General features: G+C 43.4%; 2 protein-coding genes and 3 non-coding genes across 6 annotated transcripts; all 5 read right to left on the bottom strand.

Moving 5' to 3' along the window:
- Positions 1-475: 475 nt before the first annotated feature.
- On the bottom strand, positions 476-2597 carry nppcl (natriuretic peptide C-like). Its single transcript, XM_076738288.1, has 3 exons — positions 2254-2597; positions 1455-1609; positions 476-1277 (listed from the first exon to the last, which is right to left on the bottom strand). The coding sequence occupies exons 2-3, from the start codon at positions 1551-1553 to the stop codon at positions 981-983; spliced, it is 396 nt and encodes a 131-aa protein (XP_076594403.1). The 5' UTR covers positions 1554-1609; positions 2254-2597; the 3' UTR covers positions 476-980.
- A 1421-nt stretch (positions 2598-4018) lies between these two features.
- Positions 4019-23921, bottom strand: ncapd2 (non-SMC condensin I complex, subunit D2). 2 transcript variants are annotated; one of them, XM_076737397.1, is made up of 32 exons: positions 23703-23921; positions 23089-23208; positions 22911-22986; positions 22768-22826; positions 22495-22670; positions 21867-22012; positions 21157-21284; positions 20921-21044; positions 20656-20803; positions 19108-19305; positions 18889-19023; positions 18717-18804; positions 17548-17779; positions 17298-17416; positions 16010-16210; positions 15750-15924; positions 15371-15455; positions 15033-15169; positions 13622-13754; positions 13330-13405; positions 13016-13231; positions 12742-12902; positions 10755-10866; positions 10503-10626; positions 9041-9196; positions 6868-7045; positions 6651-6745; positions 6359-6439; positions 5613-5796; positions 5353-5521; positions 5127-5246; positions 4019-4319 (listed from the first exon to the last, which is right to left on the bottom strand). In XM_076737397.1, exons 2-32 carry the CDS (start codon positions 23204-23206, stop codon positions 4237-4239), a joined length of 4233 nt encoding a protein of 1410 aa, XP_076593512.1. In that variant the 5' UTR covers positions 23207-23208; positions 23703-23921; the 3' UTR covers positions 4019-4236. The 2 variants fall into 2 exon arrangements, with proteins under 2 accessions (XP_076593512.1, XP_076593511.1); XM_076737396.1 differs by lacking the exon at positions 23703-23921 and having other exon boundaries at positions 23089-23378.
- LOC143325319 (small nucleolar RNA U85) lies at positions 18293-18649 on the bottom strand. The gene has a single exon (XR_013077520.1). It is a non-coding gene; the product is annotated as a small nucleolar RNA U85 (small nucleolar RNA).
- Positions 19529-19849, bottom strand: LOC143325318 (small nucleolar RNA U85). Its single transcript, XR_013077519.1, has one exon. It is a non-coding gene; the product is annotated as a small nucleolar RNA U85 (small nucleolar RNA).
- On the bottom strand, positions 22095-22415 carry LOC143325317 (small nucleolar RNA U85). The gene has a single exon (XR_013077518.1). It is a non-coding gene; the product is annotated as a small nucleolar RNA U85 (small nucleolar RNA).
- Positions 23922-23947: the final 26 nt, after the last annotated feature.

Below are 23947 nucleotides of genomic sequence, written 5' to 3'. Positions count from 1 at the left end.
GGACATTGCTGCTACAAAGACTGCCAAATGCACGATTGCATCATATTTATACATACATAAGTTATAAATATCAAGTGGATTATTGTATGAGATTATCTGTCAAAGGCACTAATAAATTTATTTCCATTTCCCTGCACAATGTTTCAGTATTTTTGCCTTGGGAAATTGGCAGTAATGTGAGAATGAAATCAGTTTTGGACGCTGCAGAGGGTCTTCGTGCATTCATTTATTAGGATTGGCCAACCATACTCCAGAATGATGTGGGAAGAAATAAAACTTCCTCCAACGGCCATTGGATGACTTAATAAAGCATCAAGAGTTTAAAAAAACATATCTGTCAGGAGAATTTGAAGCTCCGCTTTGAAGGACAAATTGAGCCGACGCGTGTAAATAGAGAGTCTACAAACTGGGACTGACGTGTGAGACAGGAGTGGACGTGAATCTCACACTTAGAAAAAAAAAAACAGAACACAGCAAATGTCAAATCCATTTATTCATGCAAATCATAAGTAAACATAAAAACAAACAGCAGGAATTACAGGTGCCATCATTTTTAGATATCCACGTCCATTCCACCTGATTTTACACACGATCCCCTGACCAAAAAAACACTTTTACATTTACTGTACGCAGACACGGCTAGAAACACGTAAAGTGGCAGTTTACTTAAAAAACAAGCCCGACAACCAAAGGTGATCATTTGATGTAAACACAGCTCACATGTTCTAATACTCAGTTTAATACTTACACTTGGCATAAACTACAGCTGCTGTGTTAAAACAGCCACAATCGTGTGAAGCGTCTGATCTATGGTACCTACGCTGGATGAAACCACATTAGCAATGCTGCAAGTTTACACCATACTACATGTAGTGTACACGCATGTAAACACCCTTCACTGCACGTCAACGCCTTTGCATGTGCGCTCTTCCTCTTATTGTACCCTAAGAAGGATGCCACCAGTCTTTAGTTCCTCTCCACTAACAGCCCAGACCGCTCATGGACCCGATCCGATCCAGTTTCAGCCCAAAGCATCCCCGGTTCCATCCCCTCCTTGACCGGTCTGGCTCCGCTCGCTTCTGATTGGCCATAGCCCCCTTCAGCAGGCGCAGCCAGGGGGTCTCAGCCTGTGTTTGTGCGTCGGCCCATTTGGGGTACTCTGCTGCTTTGACCCCTGAGGAGAAGGTGGACTGCTCTTCCGGCTGGCTGTTCAACAGGTTCTCCAGGTCGTCCAGGGTCAAAAGGTCATTGTAGCGTTCCAGAAACTGCTCCATAAACTCCAGGAGGAGAAAAAAAAGATTCAATTTAATTGTCAGGGAGTGTACGACGGAGAATAATTCAATCAGTCATACATTTCATTACTCTCTCCTATTCTTTCCTGCTCTCGCTCCCTCCTCCCCGTCCCCTCAAGCCGCTCTTCTCTTCCCTTTCTATGCATCCCCCTCCCCCCATACCTGCACAGCATCAGGAGAAGGGTGCAGAGCGCGAGCCTCCGTGATCTCCAGGGGTGTCAGGAGGAGCAGAGTGGCACAAAGGAGCACAGGACACAGCATGGCAGCAGAGATGGTAGACAGGAGAAACTGGAGCAGTGGGACTGAAAATACACTGGCTGCAAACACCCAAACACAGACACAGTTATGTGGAGGAATGCACAAATATACACGCTGTCAATATGAAATACTGGTTGTGAAAAATCCTTGATGGAAAATGATGCGAGTGCTCTTGATGACATAAATTAGTAGTTTGAATAGTCAAACATCTTTGCAGACAGTTTCACCAGCCCTCAATCTGTGTCAATCTGTAAAGGAACTACTCATTTTTATTTGTATATTTAACCGGCACCACACACACAGACATTGTTACAGATGAGCGACCCAACAGATGCATTCAGGGCGTCTAACCGGAGCCAATTCACAGCCCCCGTCCCCGGTTAGGCTTTTAAATCTAGATGAATTCATTACATATTATAATTTTTATGTAAAGATTTCCTCGTTAATTCAAGATTAAAACTTTGCTGCATTGATCAGTTCCCAATTTAAGGACCAGTCGGTGTTTCAAAAATAACTAGTTTTCCTTTCATTTTAACACAAAGTTTAGATTTTCTAACTTCATAATTACACCTCCAGTTGCTTGCAGATGTACGTGTGTGCTGTATCATTCATTGTGATAAATATTGCAATGTACAATAACTACGAAATAAAGAGTTACACACGAGCATCTAAGCATCTAAAAGAAAATGTGAGGCGTGCTCACCTGTTGTTGCTTTTCTCTCAGAGCTCTGGGTGTCTTCTGCTCTCACAGACTCTTCTCCATCGCCCTCGTTCTCGGCTACCTCTCACTTGTTGGCACCTGCTGGGAGCATCACTATCTCACTCGGCTGACTCCTCCTACTCCTCGCTCCGTGATGGAATTGAAAAGGATGATTTTCTTCCTCTTGCGTCTGTCCTCTTGGCAGGAGCTGAATGTTGGGGCATCAGCTGGGATGCTGCAGAGGTTTTGTAGAGTCAGAAACGACACCCCCCCCCCCCACACCCACCCATCCACCCCCGCCCACCTCATCTTCCTCCTCTTCATCTCCTTTTCTTTAGAGTGATGTCATAGCCTCGGAGAGAGCGATTGTCATTGCCAAGGTGACTGTGTGCACTGTGAGCCATACTGATGCCACTCTGTTGCACAAAGCCAAGGTCAGAGGGCAACAGTCAGCGAACGCCTCATCAATGAGACCAGGAAGTTATGAAGTGAACTAGCTGGAAAGATTCACGTGTTTTATGTCACGACTTAATCTGAATTATACATTTCCCATGTGGTAACAATGCCCCCTGTGCGGATCAGCCTCCCTCTCTCTCCTTTGTCTCTGTGGTCTTTCCCAGCAAGCACTGACCTCCCCTCTCTGTTGGGTAAGTTACAGTCTGTCAGTGCCATCTGCTCCCTGTACCCCCTGCCGCCAAATTACAACACTCGCAGGAACTGCACGATCCAACACACCGGCCTCAAAGTTCAGCAGCCTCTGATTATTTCAAGTAAATAAACCCCAGCAATTACAAATGTACGTCAGACACTGGGCATGCAATCAGGGAATATCTTTTTTAAAAAATTAAGGCAGCCTCTGTGAGCAAAATGTGTTTTCATAGCAAGCAGGAACAAGTAGCTCATCTTTGTACAGCAGTGAATAAAGTTCTAAACACAGCAAATTTACTCATGTTTGCGCACTTTGCACCCACTCGATACGTTTAACTCAAATTTGTCCACAGATAAAACCTAAGTGCTGCTGCAATCATACTGTTAGCCTGTTGCTGGCAAGTGTCTTTACATAACATATCAATCACACGTACAGAAATGCACCCCTCTCATCTTTTAGGAGAGGACGTGTGGGAGAGGCAGTAGGCGAAAAGGAGAGAGATTAGCAATGTGGGGAGGGGAGGGAGGGATGGGGGGGTTAAACTACCGTGCATGAGATGTCAGTGAAGAGAGGAGAGCTGGAAGAGGAAAAGTAGGCAACGGAGAGTAGGAGGAGGAGGAGGAGGAGGAGGATGGGAGGGAGGCAGAGAGCGGAGGGAGACCTACAAAAGAGATTGATTACAGGAGAACAGAGGCGGCCAACTAGGCAACAGCAAATGTGTCAAACCGAACAAGACGGGAAAAAAAACATGGTTGTAAATAAACAACACGCAGCCACGTTCGCTAGTGAGGAACGGCGTGAAAGCGTCTCATCGGATAAAGACTGACATCTGATATGACGGAACATGTTGGAAGAAAGGAAAAGAGGGAAAATGAAGTGGAGAAGCATGTGGGGTAGTAACACTGTCTGGGCAAGCTGTGACAAGCCATTAAACACTGCTGTCCAAACACATAACACAAGCAGACACTCAAAGCTGCTTGTAATGATGGTATAAATTTACTTGACATAACCCAGCGGACACCCAACCCTTCACACATTTGTTAGTGTCAGCTCGGGAGTTTTCTTCAGCCTGAGAGGCCGATGAGTGATGCAGCTCAAACAGAGATGGACAGCCGTAGACCTCATGTCAAAAACCAAAACCAGGTTTATTAAAGACGTCTTGATTGTATGTCATCAGATACGTCATCAGACTACTTAAGTGTGGTGCCAACATCATTAAAAACATACATAAAAAGATTTAAAAATGTAAAATATATGTTAAAAAAAAATGTATCTTTTCAGGTGAAAGATTAAAAAGGAAACAGAAAAAAAGACAAAGCAAAACAACAGACGACGGATCAGTTTCTGAGGCGAGCTCGTCGGGAAGTGCGGGCGATGGGTGTCGTCACTTTAGGGGTCTCGCTCTCCGCCATGACAGCATCTGATGAAAAAACAAATGGAGGTTAGAAGTTGAAAAAGCAAGAAAAGTCACGGGCCGTTAAGCTGGACTCTAAGACCAGGGATGGTTTAAGTGTTCAGTCTGAACATCTGAACCAACGTATTTCAGAATCATAATAATCTAATTAGGAGAACATTCAAAATTCCACATACTCGCCACCTTATCTCATTTTATGCCATTATTTTTGGAAGTTAGCAATTTGATTGATTTCTTTCTTTCATGCTGTTTTTTATTGAACCCATCTGGAGATCTTGGATTAGTGCTGCTGCAACGCACTGAGGTGCAACAGTCCTAAATCTTCTTTGACAGGTTCCTCGCGTGGTTCCGCTCAGTGCTCCCAACACTGTGAGCTTTGTTGTATTGATCCAAAATATACAGTATTACTTTTGTGGCAAAGTAACACGTAATACCACCAAGTGAACCCGTTAATCGAAATAATAAATCACAAAAATAATCAAGAGGCAGCTTCTGACAATTAGGATTTTCAGGCAAAAATGCCAAATAGTGCCTCGTTCCAGCGTCTAAAATGTGAGTTTATGTTGCTTTTCTTTGTTTTGTGTGACAGAAAACCGAATGTCTTTGGGTTTTGGACAATAAACGAGGAATTATGACGGGCATTTGTAGGCATTTTTTTATTTGATAGACCAAACAATTAAAGAAGAATAATACAAATTGGTAGTTGCAGTCTTAATTAAATGCTTTATGTTATTTTAATTTATATTACATGAAGGAAAACCATGTTAAATTCCAAACAACTGAAGAGAATGTTATTCAAATGTCTGCACTCACCCTCTTCATCCTCCTCTTCATCACTGCTGAAGGTGATCACAGGTTTCTTGGACTTGCGAGATTTCTGAGGCGTCACATAACTGACACTGCTGTGGCCGCTGACGGAGGGCTTCGCTTGACCTGTAACAAAACCAGGAAAACGTCTTTTCACCATGAACCAAAATCAAGTTTCTCTGCATGCACGTTTGCAGAGGACCCTTCAAAGTGAAGTCCTATGAGTACTGACCTCTCTTTGTCCTGGGACGGCCTCTGGTGGACTGAGGCGTACACATGACCGTCTTCTCAGTGGACTCTCCTTGTTTCTGGTTCTCCTCGTCCATCTCTGGACTTTCTACATTCTCCAGCCCTCTCGTGTGAACCGCAGTCAGCCGTTTTTCAAATTCCTCTACCTGGGCCTGGAGGAACATGGAGCGGCCATCGGTAAACACACAAGATTACATCAAAATTCAAAACCCATCTCGCAGGAAGTGGAGACGCATGTCGCACCTTAAACTGGGGTTTGGCCCCGCGACGGAGCTTGGCGGTGATGGAGAGCAGAGGCTGGTAGACTCCAGACTCCGTTAGCTTGTCGCTGTAACACTCCCAGCATTCCTGCAGTCTCTTGAATCCACGCTCACACATGGACAGCAGAGACAGGGACATGGCCAAGTCGCACCACTGACGCTCTGTCCTGAGGAGAGAAGCAGGATGAGAGTCAAGGCAATTAGGGACTAAACTGATTAGGAGCTATGTGAAATGCATAGAAATTCTGGATCCTAAACATAAGAGCTCATTACTCATGAATATGGCTTTGCCCTGGCATTTGGACCAAATCTCATTTTCCAGGAACCTCTCGTATCTAAATTCACTTTGCCATTGTGTAATATAAAACGTCCTTCCTTTGAGTATGGATGAAGCATGAGTCAGAGGCAGACTGAAGCCTGGCCGGACCAATTGTTCTATCTACATTCCTCAACTATATAGGACGACAGTTTCCATGACAAAATGAGCGAATAAGATGTCAGTGTGTGTGATAGGTGAACTGAACTGTGAACTGTAATTGTCTATCTCTCCTCACACAGAAAACACCCACTAATTACCCACGCATCCGCCCCTACATCTCGCGCAAATGAAATACTGCAGGACGGACTCTGAAATGAGCAAGGAAACATAAAGGGAAAAAAAAAAACACATAAAAGATGCAGGTCAAAGGTGTGAAGATGAGAAGGAGGAGGAGGTAGAGATGTACTCACTTGGCTGTTCTAAAGCGCTGACACAGTTTCTCTACCAGAGACTCGGTCTGCCTTTCTTTGGTGATGTAGGAGAATAACTGTCTGAAAACACACACAACACACACACATGAGCACAGTACAGCATCTAAACAGCCCTCACAGAATAGCTAAGCTGACAACTTTCTCCTCGAATGCTTCTCAAACAAGTCACGACTTGTCCCGAGCCTGCTGAGTGCTGCTCAGTATGGACAAATCCTCTGTGGACGAAGGCAGCAAATGGGATGAGACGCATGCTGAAAAGCCATCAACTCACTTCATGATGGTATTGAAGTCCTCTGAGGTCATGCCTCTCTCTGGGTCGGACAGGCGACTGATGATGTCTGGGAGCAGGTTGTAGATTGCGTTGTCCTGGTGGGAAGCACCGAGGTCAGTTAAAAAAAAATCCCCAATTATTCAGGCTCAATTCAAGTGTGAGTGTGAGTGTGTGTGTGTGTGTGTGTGTGTGTGTGTGTGTGTGTGTGTGTGTGTACCTTGGTGGCCAGCTCATTGAAGAAGTTCAGGGCTAGGCTGGTAATGTGAGGCTCAGGGTCAATTAGCAGCACAGCCACCTCGCTGACTTGACCCTTGACCTTGAGCACATCCTTAAGCACCAACTGAGTAAGAACTGTCACAGCTGTCTGCCTCACTGAAGGGACCTCGTCACTGAGCCTAGAGGAGAAGAGGATGTGAAATCACTGGCTAATTAATTTTCTACCTCTCCTGTAAAGACAGTCTGCAGCCATCCCAACAGCTGTGAGGCTGTGCTTTGGCACAGTGGTGCTTGAGCTAAATGCTAACATCGGCAAGCTACCATGATAACAATGGCAATGTTAAAATGTGGATACTAAACAGGTATAAGGTTGACCATGTGCACTGTATTATTTTAGCATTAGCATACTGATATTTGGCTATTAGCACCAAACACAAAGTCCAGCTGGGGCTGATGGGAATGTCCTCTCTGTGTCAATCTTCCGCCAAAGTTTTGGTTATTTCACATTTCTGATTTGTATTTTTCTCCAGTTTTTTTTAAGTAGGTGGGGCTTATTTGCAAAAAGGTATTTTAGACGACCAATCAGAGCTTAATGACATGTGAATCAAAATGTGAAAACTGTTGTGAGGCTGTTGCTTATGTTGCCAGCATGATCAGTAAAGTGTGATCAAAACACACTCACATTCTGATGAAGTAGCTGAGTGTCTAAGTCTTAAATAAATAATGAGGAATATTGAAATATGTCGCTGGTTTCAGCCTCTGGGCACCATGAATGTCTGTAAAAAGCAAAGTGGACCAAAAGTGGAGGACAGACAGACATTGCCAGTCCTAAAGCCGCTTGCCAGAAATTCTTAGCCACCTGTGCATTTGTTATTTCCCAGTCCTAGCCAAGTAAGCTTTCTGTAAAGACTGGGTTATTAGGCAGAACGTTACTGAAACCAAACAACTCTCACAGCTTCAGGCTGAACACAATGGGATTGGACAGGCTGTGGCAGGACAATCTGATAGGATTCTGGGACCAATTTAGACTTACCCTCACCCAAAACCACCGAACAAAAGAAACTCATTAACCATTTCTCATTTATGCCAGAGAGCAGGACTCCTGGCAGAGGATCAGACACTGGTACATGGCACTTCCCCATGCCAATGCAGGAGCTTACAACAGCAATGAACAGGGTAATTAATTCTTAATGCGCTTATCAGGAGGCTCCAGGACAGCAGCCTTGAGAACAGTGGAGGTGTTGGTGTGTGGGAGACAATTAGGGAACTCTATGAAATGCTTATCAGGTAGAAAACATTAGAAAGGCACTGACGCATAAAAAAAGAGAATGTTTTACATGTGCGGAACACCTCAATGTGAGCATTATCTACCATTATAATTAAAACCACACTTTATCAAACAGAACAACTTCAGCTTCTACGTTGTCTGTAGGGAAACAGCGTGACTGTGGAGAAACAGACGGAAACCATTAAGTGTTTTTTAAAATGAAAGCGTGAACCCTGGTAGAACCTTTGACTTGACTCAGAATGATTCCCTTCTGCTCGCCCAACGGGTCTGTGTAATTACACACTAGTCATTGGTTCTAGTCACAATCTGTAACACACTAATAATTAAGCTGTTCGCTGGCTAAAGGTTCCCTCGTCTAAGGCGGTCCAAGGCTCCACCCCGGGTCACCAGTGGAGGTGGTTTTCTACTGGCCATGAAGCTCTGACCAGTTTCTGTGGCAACTGCATAGGTCAGAATAAAAGGCAGATATCAGAGTTTTCCCACATGGATCCTCTCAAAGTTTGTTTCCCCCCATTAAAAAGTCATGATGGAAAGAGTAAACTTTTCCCATCATGTGGCTCAGTGGAGCATTGTGACAGCCGCAACACTTCAGTGGCTGAGAGGAACAACACACTGAGACATGGCGGTGATGGTGGTATCCGGATGAAGATGGCTCAAGTGTGCGAGCAGAGGGGGAAACATCATTGACAGTACACCCACTCAGCTGAGCCATCAGGCGTAGGTTGTTCCTCAGAACACAACAAATCTACGAATATGATGATAATGTGCATTTAATTGGAAAACAACCACCGGTGCGGTGGAGCGGAGATGATGAGCATGAGCTGCCACTGTGACAAATTTATTTCAGATTGCTGCACTGATTTAACTGAATAAGTCATGACATTACCTGGCATAGAGATTCTGTGTCCAGGGCTCCAAAATGTTTGGAAAACGGACGGTGAGGTCTCCGAGGGCTATGATGGCATTCGCCCTGACCACAGGAAGAGCAGAGCGCTCCAGCACCGTGAACATGAGACGGATGTTTTCCTCACACGCTGATGGGCTGATGGAAGGGACAGAGAAATCACAGCATTGAAAATCTACATGGGTCATTCTGTTTAAGTTATGTTATAGGTAGAAATGTCATATATGAAAGGCTGCAACTGACCAACACTATTATTAGAGCTGCAGAGTGGGACTTTTACATACAAATGAAAGACTGTTACATTCAATTTGTCGAGTTTTTCATCAAACGTATCTTCTGCTGGACAGTCTCCATACGCAGCTCTAACATACCAGTTAAAGTGTGTCTGACAGACGCAACTCTCTGGGAAACGCTTGTTTACGATGCTTGAAATGGAAATGAAGCGTAGCTTTTCCATTTTTTTCCAACAGAACAGCTGACTCCGTGCACGCAAAGTCTTCTTCATCTGCTCATGTGGTTGCACTTCTGAGTTTGTTGAAGTGATGAGCTCTTGCTAGTGCGCTGTCTCTCTGTCTGAGGACCTCTTCTACGTGTGTGTGTGTGTGTGTGTGTGTCACCAACACATAGTAGCATAGCCTTTTTTCTGCTCAACAGATTAGGCGCTGTGAAAATGAAGCTTATCGTGCATCGACAGTGTTTGTGTAATTACTCTCACTGCCAGCACGGGGAGACAAAGGTTCCACACTGCAGGTTTAATCTTCGGGTGAGTTTCTTACTTGAAGCGCTTTGTTGTTTGGCAAATAACAGTACAAAACACAAAGACAATAAGTCTCTATAAATGTTTGGCATTTGAACGACCTAGGCTGATTAATCGACTATTTTGATTTAGATCATTAGTCGATCGACCCAAAGAATGAACCCGCAACTTTTTCAGCTCTACATGTACACCCTGTTTATTCGGTACAGCTAGCTAAAACTACTGCAATCTAACACAGCAGTCCTGCAGTGAATCCTACCTTTACGAAGGTCATGTTTTTAATCCTCTATCATTAAATCCGGTGCGGGTGCCTTCAGTCACTACGGTGCTGTTCTCTGAGATCTGCTGCGACTGGATCTTCTTTTAAAAGTCCTAAGACTTTTATTATCTTAAGACTAAGACTCTAATGTTTTTAAATGCTTTCCATAATTTACTGTGAAGCACATTGAGTTTACCTGTGCATGAAACGTGCTATACAAGTGAAACTGACTTTGGAGAGGTGTTGATTCAACTTCATGATCATGTTGGAGGCTGTACTGCTGGCATTTTGTCTTAACATGATTTCCCTATACAGAGAGTTGTGTTTTATTTAACCTATCCTCACTGATATAAGTGGACAAAATAACAGAAACACCCGTCAGTATAATGCATTTGGTGCGACAACATGGGAATAGGTAATGTGTTTACCTTATCATCATGTACTGAGAGAGTGCCAGGCAGGCAGCAGTGGTGAGCTGTGGGTGGGAATAGCGTCCTGGGGAGCTGCAGACTCTCACCAGCAGGGGAAGGAATGCACACAGCAGGTTCTCCTCTAAAGAGGCAGAGCGGCAAGGATGGGGATAAGATGTTTAAGAAATAGATGAAAACACTGTAAAATCTGGCGAAGAGTTGGTTTTAAACGTAGCTCATAAAAACACAAGACAAAGGGCTTCTTATTACCAGCGAGCAATTCAGTCTCGCAGATCTTTCTGATGAGTTCAGCTTCCGTATCCTCGGCAGAGGCGCCAATCAAGCCCAGCTCCTCCTCCATAGCACTTTCATTAGCAGCTTGCTGTTGGAAAAACATAAAAGCTTCACAAAACAGACACTTTTCTCTCCAACACATCACGAGAGCTTTCTGGTTGGTAGCACTCTGCTAATGGCACGGTCACGAAGGATTTTCTTTTCCATTGGTTTCTATGTGGAACAGGGAAACACACCTTGGCCGTCCTCTTCTGCTGCACACAGAGTTCAGTCTGATTGTGCAACCTCGAGGCTCTCCAGTGTCGATCCAGTTTATTTCAAGAAATGTCATTTGATGAGCTAAATCCTCACTAAAATCCTCTCATCCTTGACATGTCACATAGGTTTGAGTCCAACCTGCAGATTATGTTGTATGCTACTCTGTGCCACTTTCTGTTTCTGCTTAGCGAAGACAAAAATCAGAAAAAAATACTATAACAAAAACTTCTCGTGCTAATTAAGGAGACATTTATCTTCCTGTTCCCTGATGGGCTGAACAATTATGAGCCATCACTCATCTGACTGCGTCACTAAAATAAATCTCATCTCGTCATCCTGCTGAGACCGATGATTTTCAGCACACGGGGGGTTGTTTTGGCTTCAGTGGAACATTAAAGAGTCTGCAGAAGAACTTATAAAAACAGGGAACTGACATTTAAGCCTGACAAGCAGAGACACCTGATCAGAACCCAGTAACTACAGTAAGCACTGAAATAGGGCTGCAGCTAATGATCATTTTCATGAGTGATCATTGTCTTGATTAATAATTGTTTTGTCTGTTAAATGTCACGTTATTTTTATTAAGCCAACGGTCTAAAACCAAAGATTCAGTGAACGATAATGGACAGAAAAGCAGCAAATATTCACAATCGACAAGCTGGAACCATCAGATTATTTGCTTGAAAAATGACTCAAGCGGTTAATCGACTGACAGAAAAATAAGGAAGAAATTTTTTGACAATCAACTAACAAATGTAGCTCTATGTTGAACGCCATTTCTCAGATGATAGTCTAATTGGGTAGTGCATGACATCTACATTCTTAAGCTTTGTTCGTGCTCGTATGAGCGTCTGCAGATGGAGCGTGAGCTATGAGGACACACAGAGGTGTTCGTGCTCGATGCACCACCTGCTGCAGCAATACTCAGCTGCACGCTATACAGCTCCTCAGTGCAGAGGAAGAATTGTAATTGACCATTGCCTTTATTTAAAATCATTAAGACACAACAATAGTGAAACTACATTAAATTATCTTACGACTTCTTTACCAGTATTTGTTGCAGTCATGTTCTCAGTTGTATTAAAATTAACTAATGTCATGTTCTACAGATGTCAGAGTGAGGGGAAATACAGAAAAACACAAAACAGGATTTAAAAAGGTATAAAGTCAATTTTTGAGCAAAATATAAGTTATCACTATATTGACAGGTATGACTCCAGTGAATAATCCCCAGTGAGAAACATGCTGTCTTCACTTAGAGACTATTTTTACAGACGAGTACAGAGGAATGATAGAGAGCTTCATCACATCATGCAACAACAATCACCTGAAGCTCAATGTCAGCAGAACCACAATGCCTCAAATATAGACCATGCTGCAGAAGGTCTGCAAATTGTAAATTGTGTGTACTTCAGGCACACCTTCAACGCAGCAGCACAGAGGATCTGTACAATGAGCAGTTTCAAGGTGGACACCCAAGATTAGTGCTACCAATTCAGTTTCTGACCAAATGTGAAATATGGACACAATCTCCGCTTCTGTTCCTAAGTTATGGTGCTAAATAATGGCCAGTCAAGTGTTTTTGTTCTGAATTTCCAACAAAACTGTTTAACTTTAGCTAATGTACTACATTTCAAGGGCTTTGAGCTGGACTGTTTTACACACCTGTACAGGTGTCATATACAGGTTTCTGCAACCTCATTACCTTGGCTTTGCTGGATGGGCCCTTCTCCTTTTCCTCCCTCTCCTCTGTCTCCCCTCTCCTCCTCCGCAGTTCAGTGCTCACACTGCGCTCAAGGTGAGACACCTGCCAGAAAGCCACGCAGCCACACAGAGCCAACAGCTGGGCCAGACAGACACAGTTCACTGCAGGACAGAAACACGCACAGACACATGTGATTAAGAGCGTGTTGAGAAAGCAAAGAGCACCGGCAAAGGTTAAACTGTGTTCATGGAGCTGCAAACACAATGGCACCCACCTTGTTCACCCTGCTCATTGGACTCTTGAGATCCATCTTGCATTTGGCCGGCATCCTTGTTGATTTCGACACCTTCTGCAATCTGATCTTGTAAGAGGCGAGCGCTGCGCTGGAGCAGCCGGGAGCACAGCTGGTCAGGGGACTCAGCCAGGAAGTAGATGAGACGGACAGCCTGCTCCATGAAGCTCTGCCAGTATGGGTCCTCCATCACCACACCTGGAGCAAGTACCAACAGACTCAGTCAGAAACAAAGAGATGACTGAGATGAACAAACAGAGTATTCCTCAACAAAGGACACATCTGTCTGAATTTACCTTCAGCGATGGCCTGTGTGAGGCAGGTGAAGAGCTGATGTTCCTGGGGCAGTCTGAACGGAGCGCCTTTTGATTGCTGGTGGAAATAATGCAGTCCATGATGTTAACATTGTGCTGAAGCCCTCTCCATGTCTACATACTCAATATCTACCAAAAGTCTGTTCTTCCTGCCTCTATAATTAAAATGTGCCATAATAAGAATTCATACAGCAGCAAAATGGAAACATAACATGGATTAGCTGCAATGGGAAATGACGAGGGTCGACGTCAACCATGGTTTGTGCCTTCTTACCCTGACGTGATCAGTGATGCTGCAGATGGTGATAACTGCGTCTCTGGCCAGAAGAAAGTCTTCAGTCACTTTCTCTCCGAGAGCCACAGAACAAAGAGTGTCCAGATTACTGAGGACCACCTCCCTCTCGGCCCTGTTAGACACATACATTCAAAATACACATTTTTACAAAGACGCATTAAGTCTGTGTTTTACATTCTCAAATGATCGTGTGATTATGCAAAGTGAAATAACAACATCTCTGACCTACATCACCCCAACTGCTGTGTGCTGGCCTTGCCAGTGCTAGGCTGCTGCCCAGATAATGCGTGTAGGAGGATGGGTTAGGAGAAGCACGTAAGATTTAATAGGTTATGAATGCTGTCGGCTGGATGAAGAGAGGCAGCAGTGTGGGTGGACTGCAGATAGTCTCTCTTTACTCTCTCGCTCGCTCACTCTTCCCTACAGCAGTGCAGTCTTTGAGGTAGATTGAGGGGGAACACTAAAATATATATATATTCAGTGAAATGCACTGGCAAGGAGCCTAGTTATATGGTCGTGACTTCGATTACAATGACGAGGAGCCGAGGCTGAGCTTGTATTCTGACTAATGAGAGGATTTGCTGAATGTCAAGTAGCTGAGGCAGGACCAGAATGTAGAAGGAAGCGCCTTTATGCGGCATACAATAATATCACAGATTTTACATAAGGTTTTGAAAACCTGTTAAACAAACTAACAGAGAGGTATGAGAATGGAGTTTGTTTTATTTTCTGCCAATAGATGAAACCACGTCCTGTTCCTATAGTTTGTGCCTGAATCTGAAAAAGTTCACATTTGAACACAGGCATGTATTCTGCCGTCTGTCAGTTGTTACTTCTTTCATAAAAAATGTTAATGTGCAATAAAAATAATGAAAATATATTTTTTTCCATTTGCAACAAAAATAAAGTTTATAGTTTAGATTTAGCCATTCAACTGCGACTTTCACATTATTTGGGATTATTGCAACTTCCACCTGACTGAAAACCAGATAATTAGTAAAAGTGAGTTTATTCCTACTCAGTTCTGCAGAATTGGACCATGATATGTTCATAGGTTCAGTAAAGTAATACTCTCGCTTTAAGACAATGCATTTTCACACCCATAGAGTTTAGTACAATTTATTATGGGAATATAATTAGATTTTAGACAGTCAGTCACACGTAAATGCAGCTGAACGTGTTATGAGAAAGGGTCATTCTGCCAATCTGGTCTCATGAGCCACTTTGGCCCGCTCCTTCAGAGCAAAGAAACTTTTTCCAAAATTAACAGCCAGTCAAAGGCAGGAAAAGCTAGAACCTCTCCTTTCGCAAACTTGCATGACATCTCTTATTCATCGTGGCATAAGAAGATTGTTTCTCAGGAGCAAACTGAAAGTAGTCTATGTCTTACCGTGCAGCCATACCCAGCAGTAACACTGCAGCTCGCCTGTGTAAGCCAGAAGTTTCTCGTTTGCCAGTAAACCTCTCCCACAGCACCTGCACGACAGTGGACTGGAGACTGCTGCTACTGCCAAAGAACTCCTGCACCTGAAGAAACCACCAGCAACATGTTTACAAGGTTACGACTCCCCAGCTGCTTTTTTACAAGGCAATTAAATCCAAAATACAGTACACAACAAGTAAAGAAAACATACATGTACACTATAGATTTTATGGCTGGTGCAAACATGTCCCTCAGTATTCTGCATAGTTGTGTTCAGAAACGTGAGAGTAATAACAGTTGCTCACTATTTCCTCAAGACATTGGATTGTTCCCAGGGATGCATCCACCATCAGCTCAGACAGACTGTCCACAAGAGTCTGGGCTTTCATCCTAATGAAAGATGAGATGGCTAATTAAGAACACAAAACAAATCTGTCAAAAGTGTTTTTAGGTTTGCTTGCATTACAACATGGCCTGCCAGTAATTCTGACCATCTACGCATACTGCAAGATTATCGAATCACTTCACAGTATGTTCTGTGGTCACCCATCTTTCAGCCAGTCGGTTATGTTTAATAAATGTAGAATTAGCTGGCATCAGACAGACTAGAAGAGGATGGATGTACTTGTTCTATAAAATAGGGTCTTCATGTTTGTCTCATGTGCGTGAAGCACTCTTACGGACCTGACGGTGTCTCCCTGAGGGTTCAGATACAGGCGCCTGTAGGCCTGAACCACAGCATCTTTAATGGCAGCGTCGGTTGACCAGACCAGAGGCAACATCTTCCTCACCCCGCTGATAGAATTGGCGACGCTGAACTCGCATACGGTCACACAAAACTGCACGGCCTCCTGGACCACTAGAACCAAAGACTTCAGCTGACAAACGCAAAAATATTGAACATGTTGGAATAAGTTTGCCCTCTGGTGAACACTGCCTTCTACCTGAAGTGGTTTTCCAATAGAGCATGGAGTTGATGACAGAGATCGCTCTCTCCACTTGTAAAGCGAAGGTTTCTGTATCTCTCAGGTACTGCACCAACATCTCCTGCTTCTTCAGCTCCCCATCCTCCCCCTCCTTCTCCCCCTCTTTCTGTGGGGTTGGTGGTAAGTTCTGGCTGATCTCAGCGGCGTCCTCCTCAGAGCCTGAAGTGGGGAGTGGAGGGGCAGGCATTTGTTAATTCATTCCTTGTAACCAATAAAAATAACAACAACAAAAATAATAATTGTTCAATGACATTCACCATGATATTTTTCCCAGATGGTGATCGTGTTGTGAAAATCTTGTACTGCTGAAACCCTTCAATCAAAGTGGGATTCAACCAATAAACCATTTTCCATTGCTGCACTGCAACACTTGCTGCAGCTGCCATCTAATAATTAAGTTTAATCTATTCTCTTCACTGTAAAGCTTTTCATGTGTGTAAGGACAAATGTTAAATTTACATTAATGGCAGGAGTAAGCCATGAAGTTCTGCCTTTGCACACGAGTCTCATTTTTGCAGGGCCAGTGTGTTTTAAACATGTAGTAATTATAGTATAGTAGAAAGTATAATTAAATACAAAAGTATTTAAGTACAAAAATCACACTTGTCTGCTGCTATATTTGTTCTTCAACAGCACTTCGTTCCCATGATACAACTGGCTTCTTATGTGTTGCAAATTAGAAGTGACGAACTTAAACAATAATAATATAAATACAGCTATGTGCTGCTCAAATCAATAATTTTTCATTGTGATGAACAGCTTCTCCCACCTGAACTGCCGGATGCCAAAGCAGTCCTAACAGAGGGGCTAAATCCAAAAAGGCACATAACATGTCCATCTCATGTTTATCAACGGATGTGAAACAAGCCGTTCACTTCTTTTATATAACTTTTCGTAGCGACTCAACATGTGTACCTGGCATAACTGTACAACTGCAGCAAAGCGTTGGTGGAGGTTGTGTCACACACAGTCATCTAGTGTTATGAAATATATTACGAATGAGACGGCTGATTTGAGAAGCGTAGTGTTCTTTGCTCTAAAATATGTCCTCTACTCTCACAGCAAATATTACAGACCAGTCAGTTTTAATGAACTGACACGAAGGAAATTCATTTCAAATTATCTTTCAGTCAAGAGGAAATATAAAGAAGGGAGTCTTAATTGTGTTCCGTCTGGCTTCCATTAAGGCTCACATCAGAGAGCACTTTTGATGAGCGTCACCAGATGAACTGAGCGCAGGCTTTACCTTTGAAAATCAGAGCCAGTGTATACATTAAAGTCTCAGGGGTGAGAGTGGACAGAGAAGCGAACATCTCAGATTCAGGGAAGCAGGTGTGGGCTCTGACACAAAGACGCACGGCGTTCCTGTAGGGGAGGAAAAAAAGAAATTTTCATACCAAATTGTTGGCTAACGGACAGGGCAGAAGAAAAAGATCCTTCAGGTGGTGACACTTCAGTCAACCTTTACCAAGGCCAACACTGGTGATTAGCATCACCTGTACTTGTTGACACGGAGGTACTGAGCAATCTTCACTGCCGTTGCTCTGTCGTCACCTTCCTCCTCATCTTCCTCCACATCCCTGTCTTCATCCTCCTCCTCCTGCTGCTGCTGCTGCTGCTGCTGCTTCTCCTTCTCTGCTTCACTTGTGGGCTCGAGCTCCGTCCTGACAGTGACGAGCAGCTCAGGCTCCATGGCGGCCCACAGCTCAGATGCTTTAATCACTGCCACTGCCAGGGGAGAGGGAAAGGAGAAAAACAGGAAAAATAAAATACAACAGCTCAGGTTGGAGCTACAAAGACAATTTCAGAGGAACAACTGAGAGAAAGGGTTTTTTGATCAATCAATTAGCAGCAGGGCAGAACAGTAAAAAGACTGTGGGGTTACAAATCTGGATTGTAATGTGCTCTAGAGTGCTAGCATTTGATCATATTTTGAAATGTTTTCCTGGTTTGTCATTTGTGGACAAACAAAATCAAAACCCTAATGCTTTCCAGCAGTGATTTCTGTTATCAAATTCTTCCCCCTGCATTTGATTTTGAGTTTTTTGCACGTTCCAAAACTTTTGGTACCTCGTTACTTTTTACTAAAACCAAGTCAAACTCTAAAAATGACCTCCTAGCACTGCATAAAAATCCAAAATTTTACTGTGTGAAATGGCTGAAAGTTACATGTGTGAATTTTGAGACAACTTTCTTCGGGGACAGACGTGGTCGGCTGGGTTTAAATGAGTTTCTGAGCTTCGCCCTCAGATTACCAAAGAAGCACCTCATGGCTGACTGAACGGCAAAGAGAGCTGGGTGAACTCCTTGCCTCTTAAACACATACACAACCACAACCATACACACACACACACACACACACACACACACACACACACACACACACACACAACCACACACACTGTCAGCTTCATCCCAGTGATTACTCCACTGTAACTTTAAAGGAATAATTTGGGGACAAGCCAAATCACTGTAGGCAGGCCCTTACAGCAGAGCAGGAATCCTTCTCTACACTACCAAGATTACCTGCCAATCAAGGCAAGAAGACACCAGCTCTCATTCAGTAAGCTCGTATTTGCCTTGGTCTCATCATGGGGCAAAACATGACTGAGCATGAAGAAAATGAACATTTTATTTTTTGAAAGATGACAGAGTTCACCCTCACCTGGTGCTTTTCCTTGCAGTTTCTCTTTCATCTCTCTGAGTTTAGCCGTCTCTTTCTCCAGCGGTTTCTTCAGATCTGCGCTGCTCAACTGAAGGACATTTTGCATTGAGATGGTAAAATCTGAAGAATAATATCTGCTGTTCTGGGTCTAAATTATATTGCTTTTGGTTACCTTGCAGCTATAGGGGTTGTGTGCAATGAAGGCTGCCAACAACTGGATGGCACTCTTCACTGCATTTATAGATTTGTCCATCAGTCGTCCCACAGCAAGCTCCATCACCTCACTGTACCTACACAGAGGCAGTGCCTAAACATAGAGACAATTTTTAGTATCAACGGAGATTTTAATAACACGCATTTACAGATACAGTATAAGTCAATGAAAACATACTTTGCTGTTGACGATGCGTGTGTACACCTGCAACACACGTGCCCTGACATGGGAGTGAGTGTCGTGCAGATGTTCCTGCAGTGTGTCAAAGAAGCGGTCACGGTCAGCTTTACCAGACTCGTCTAAGCCATCACCACACAGGACCCGCACAAGGATCTCTCCCAGCACCTCACACACAGCAACACGCATTGCATGGCTCTGGAAAAGAGTGGGAAAGGGTGAAGTCTGCATCTAACCTTGTCTTTGTGTAAGTAAAATTATGATCATGGACTATTTAACAATGATCTTTGCATTGTGGTATTTCATGGCAAAACAGCAATAACAGAATGCGCATGTGTGTGTTCGAGTGACCTGAGCAAAAATAAAATGGAATATTTGAGTATAAACATATTATTTTGTGTCCCGATGAGTTTCTGATATCTGCCCTCAGATTACCAAAGACACAACTCATTGCTAACTGAACAGCAAAGACAGCTGAGTGAACTCCTTGCCTCTTACACACATTCACACACACACACAACACACACACACACACACACACACACACTGTCAGCTTCATCCCTTTAATTATTCCACTGTGACTGTAGAAGAATAATATAGGTCGAGCTGGGTCACTGTAGGCAGGCCCTTACAGCAGAGCAGGAATCCTCCCCTGCACTGCCAAGATTACCTGTCAGTCAAGGCAAGAAGACACCAGCTCTCATTCAGTAAGCTCGTATTCGCCTTGGTCTCATCACAGGGCAAAATGTGAACTGAACAGGAAGACCACTACACTTAATTATGAATGTGAATGTGAGTGCGCGTGTGGAAGAAACGTTTGTATGAAGAATCGCAGTGTTTGTGCTTTTTATTCCATCTTTTTGTGTTGGTGTTGAGTGATACATTGTTGCATCATCATAGCAAAGCTTAGAGGAATAAGTGACCTGCACCTGAGCAACAGAACTTCCTGAACACAAAAAAAAGGCAGAAATTCATACTTGAGCACTGACACATTACTTTTTGCACTTTGAGTTCCTTTTTGAGACTCACATCATAACCAACACCTGGAGACTAAATTTTATTGGATGCTGTGAAGTCGCTGCCAGAAAATGTGTCCAATAAAAAGAAAGTGCTCTCTTTTGCATCATCATTTTTTATGTGTCGACATTTTTGCACAAGCCAATCACAACCTAGATAATAATAGGACCTTAATGGCACTAAATGCAAATTTATGAACCTCACAGCTCAGTTCTCCCCAGACTGGCAAAACTCCATAAACCTCGACACAGAAAGCCTTGAAGGGCACAAAGAGCAATGATTTGTGGGGAATGGAAAACTCCCAGCGCAATCAAGCAGTGTGTGTGTTCTCATAGGGACTTATCTCTTGCCCTGTTACTCATGTTCAACCATAAAGGCCACCATAGCAATCAGTCATTAATATTAAGATGACTCCTTTACATTGTCACATCAACATTTATGCCACATCATTGCCTAATCAGGGCACCATTCAGGAGCTGTAAATTAATAATTCGATGTCAGCAGGATGAACATGCAGTACGTGTGCAGTACCTCTCCTTCCAGGTGTGTGATGAGCACACTAATGTTGGGGATCAGCAATTCAGGTACCAGGGCACTGAGCTCCGAAAGAAAGGAAGCAAAAGCCTTGACTCCTGACCCCTCTCTAGCAAGCTCCTCACTGGACCTCTGACCAATCTCCCTATAGGAATGAGAAAAATAACAAGGCATAAACTTCTATTCAAACATGGTTATTTGCAGCCAAAGAATCCGATTTCCATAAACAGAATCACAAAGCACCCATATTATGCATACTGACCTTATTACTTCTCCTATGATAGCCCTGACTCCATATTCTGTGCTCCACACAGACACTGCCTGAGCAAACACAGATGACAACTGCTCGAAGTGTTGCAGCAACTGGATCACCTTTACACTTGCACCTGTTCATGGAGAGGATAAACTAAAATCCATGTTACTGAAATCCAAATTCAGCTATATAAACTGAATAACTAAGGTCTTGTGATGTTGTCAGAATGTGACTGATAGACTCACCCAGGAGGTGATTGTATTTCCTGATTAGCACCCCAAGTAGATGGATTATACAATCTCTGGTGGGTTTACTCTTGACGTGGCTGATTGTTGGGTTCTCCAGCAGTTTGTAGCAGCAGCAGGTCACACAGCTAAAAGAGAAAAGGGACAGAAAAAGGATTATAGACTTGTTCACACTGTGGTGTGGTAAAACCTGCATGAAAAACGACTTAAAGCCAAGATCAAATTCTACAGTTTCCACACAAAGTTTTGTATTAATTAGAAAATTTAGCAGAATCATACAGACACTGTATGTGTGATGGTTCTTGAGGCTAAGCACTAAAAAAGAACACTGTTTTGTGTGATCTTCTGCTCAAAGCTGCCATACTGACACAAGAACGGGGAGAAAATAATCTCTTCTTTAAGAAACATTCTCTGCAAATCCTTTCTGTTGAAGGTAAAAAGCTAGCACTGTGAAGAAGTGTTCACAATGGAAGCACCGAATGAAGCAATTTAACACAGCTTCAAGATCACCCAACCTTATTAGGTTTTGTGTGACATTATAAATGGAAAAGCAAAGATCATCTTCAAATAAGTTCCAATTAAGGCGACACTATTATCAATGCTGGGCAGAGATCCAGAGAAAAAGGCGGGAAACTACACCAACTAACTGAATTAAGACAGATAAGAATGATATTGTGCTCTTGTTCAGAGATCCATAGTCAGCAGAGTACCTGATGAACTCCTCCTCCACCAGGGAGAGGTTCCAGAGAGAACGGATATCCAGCTGGAGGAGCTGGACGAGGGCCTGCAGCACCTTTTCTCTCTCAGTGTCCCACTGCAGCAGTCCTTCTCCGCCAGCTTTGCCTTTTTTACCACCCTGTGCAAGACATGCAAAAGCTGATAAATTCGATCAGTTAAGCTTCATAGACACTGAACTCAAAGCAGTAAAATACAATACATGCCCTCAGATTACCAAAGAGTAGTTCATACCCACAAAACCAACTATATTGAGACCATATTCTCTTGCCAGCTGATACATGTACATTCATACAACACACAAACAAACATCCACACATTGTTTGACATCTCCCACGTGTCCTGACCCATTGTTCTTGGGGACAGAGGTTGTAGAAGGTGACAGGTTTACTGTGGATGGGCCCTTACAGCAGTGCAATAAAACTCCACCACACTACCAAGACTACCCATCTAACAGCAGGCTAGAGACAACAACCTCTTGGTTTGACTGGATCATAAAGCTTGCCGTGATCTCATCAGCGGGCATTTAAAAAGGTTAAACACAGAACAATTGACTGCAACAGCCATTAAAGTATTCCTTAGCTACGCCCTGTATAACCGTACCTTCCCAGGTGCTGTGATAATGCTCTGTCTGTGGGAGTCACTCTCAAGGGTCTCGGTCAGTTTGCAGAGCAGGTACACACTCATTTTAACTGCATTAAGCTTCTCTTTGCGTTCTGCAGCTGGCACAGCGGTGGAGGCGAGAAGCGCTGGCAGGGAAGCAGCTAGGCCACTAACCACTGAAAGGAAAATAAAATCCAGATAAAGTGTGATCACCCCGGCACATCAAGGTTGTATTTTTGTCGATTTAGATATAGAAACATAAAAAGCTCTAACCTTGTACGAGTAATTCCAGAGTATCCTCTTTCACACCCAACTCCACTGAGTTACAGCACCTTAAAACATAAACACAGTAAGTTTGTACAAATACAGCTCTTAATAGCAATAACTACAGCAAGCTACATACGATCAATACTTACTGTAGTACGCTGTAGCCTGTGTCAAAGTGTTCCAGTATACACAAAGGCCCCCGGCTTCTCAGTGCTGCCTTGAATTCTGTGTGAGAGACAAACACCTTAGTTTAAGTCGCAAACACACAAGCTCAAATGAAAATGTCTGACAAAACAGCTCCAGAACTTGTACGAATTCACTACTTACTGCTGAGATAGGATGGCAGCTGTTTTGGGGGCACCACATCCTGGACGACGTACTGGTTGATCCCCTCAGTCTTCAACAGGTCATCGATACACACAGGCACAATAAAGTCCCACGACATCTCTGCGTCAGGAAAAAAAATAAGAGAAAACATTAGATTAGTTTACTTACAACGATAACAACTTAAAGATTGTACTACAATGTGTGGTTGAAATGTGTTTACATACATGGTAACGTTAGGATCTTTGATCATCATATCAACAAGTGATTTAACGATAACGAGAGATATTTCTGATCCTAGCTGGGAAGCTAAAGTGCTTCAATAAAACGTCTTACAGTTAATAACACTAACCTACCAACAAGAGGTAGTCGATATGACCGACGTAGGAAAATTTAACAAGTCTTTCTATTAACCAAAAAGTACAGCTTTGTTGTTGCGAATCAAACAAAATAACAGCAACCCTGACCTCGTAAAATGAGCAGGCTAACTAGCGTTAGCTGGGCTAGCGCTACTGTGTAACTGAAGTAGTTGGCTGTACTTTAAGTTTGTAACACAAAGACTGCAGCTAAACTTAACCAACAACTCTATTTTACTGACTTAGAAACATAATGCTTACCCGTGCTGCCTGCGGTGCTGTTAGCCACAGTTTTAATCCCTGAAGACAAAAGCACAGTGCGCTTTATCCACCGTCCACAAGCGGTTTGAATCCACTGACTTTCAAATTTGTTTGTACATCGCGCCAAAGAACTGAAGCTCTGACGTCACATACATGCGCCCTCGTTGCCAGGTAGTTTCACGCAACACTACCACCTACTGGAGAAGGATGAACATTACAGCACGAGGCCACCGACACCACGCGGA

Source organism: Chaetodon auriga, chromosome 8 (assembly GCF_051107435.1).
Source record: "Chaetodon auriga isolate fChaAug3 chromosome 8, fChaAug3.hap1, whole genome shotgun sequence".
In the NCBI taxonomy this organism is placed as follows: domain Eukaryota; kingdom Metazoa; phylum Chordata; class Actinopteri; order Chaetodontiformes; family Chaetodontidae; genus Chaetodon; species Chaetodon auriga.
The sequence above is the reverse complement of the archived record's forward strand: the minus strand, read 5'-3'. Positions and strand labels throughout refer to the sequence as shown.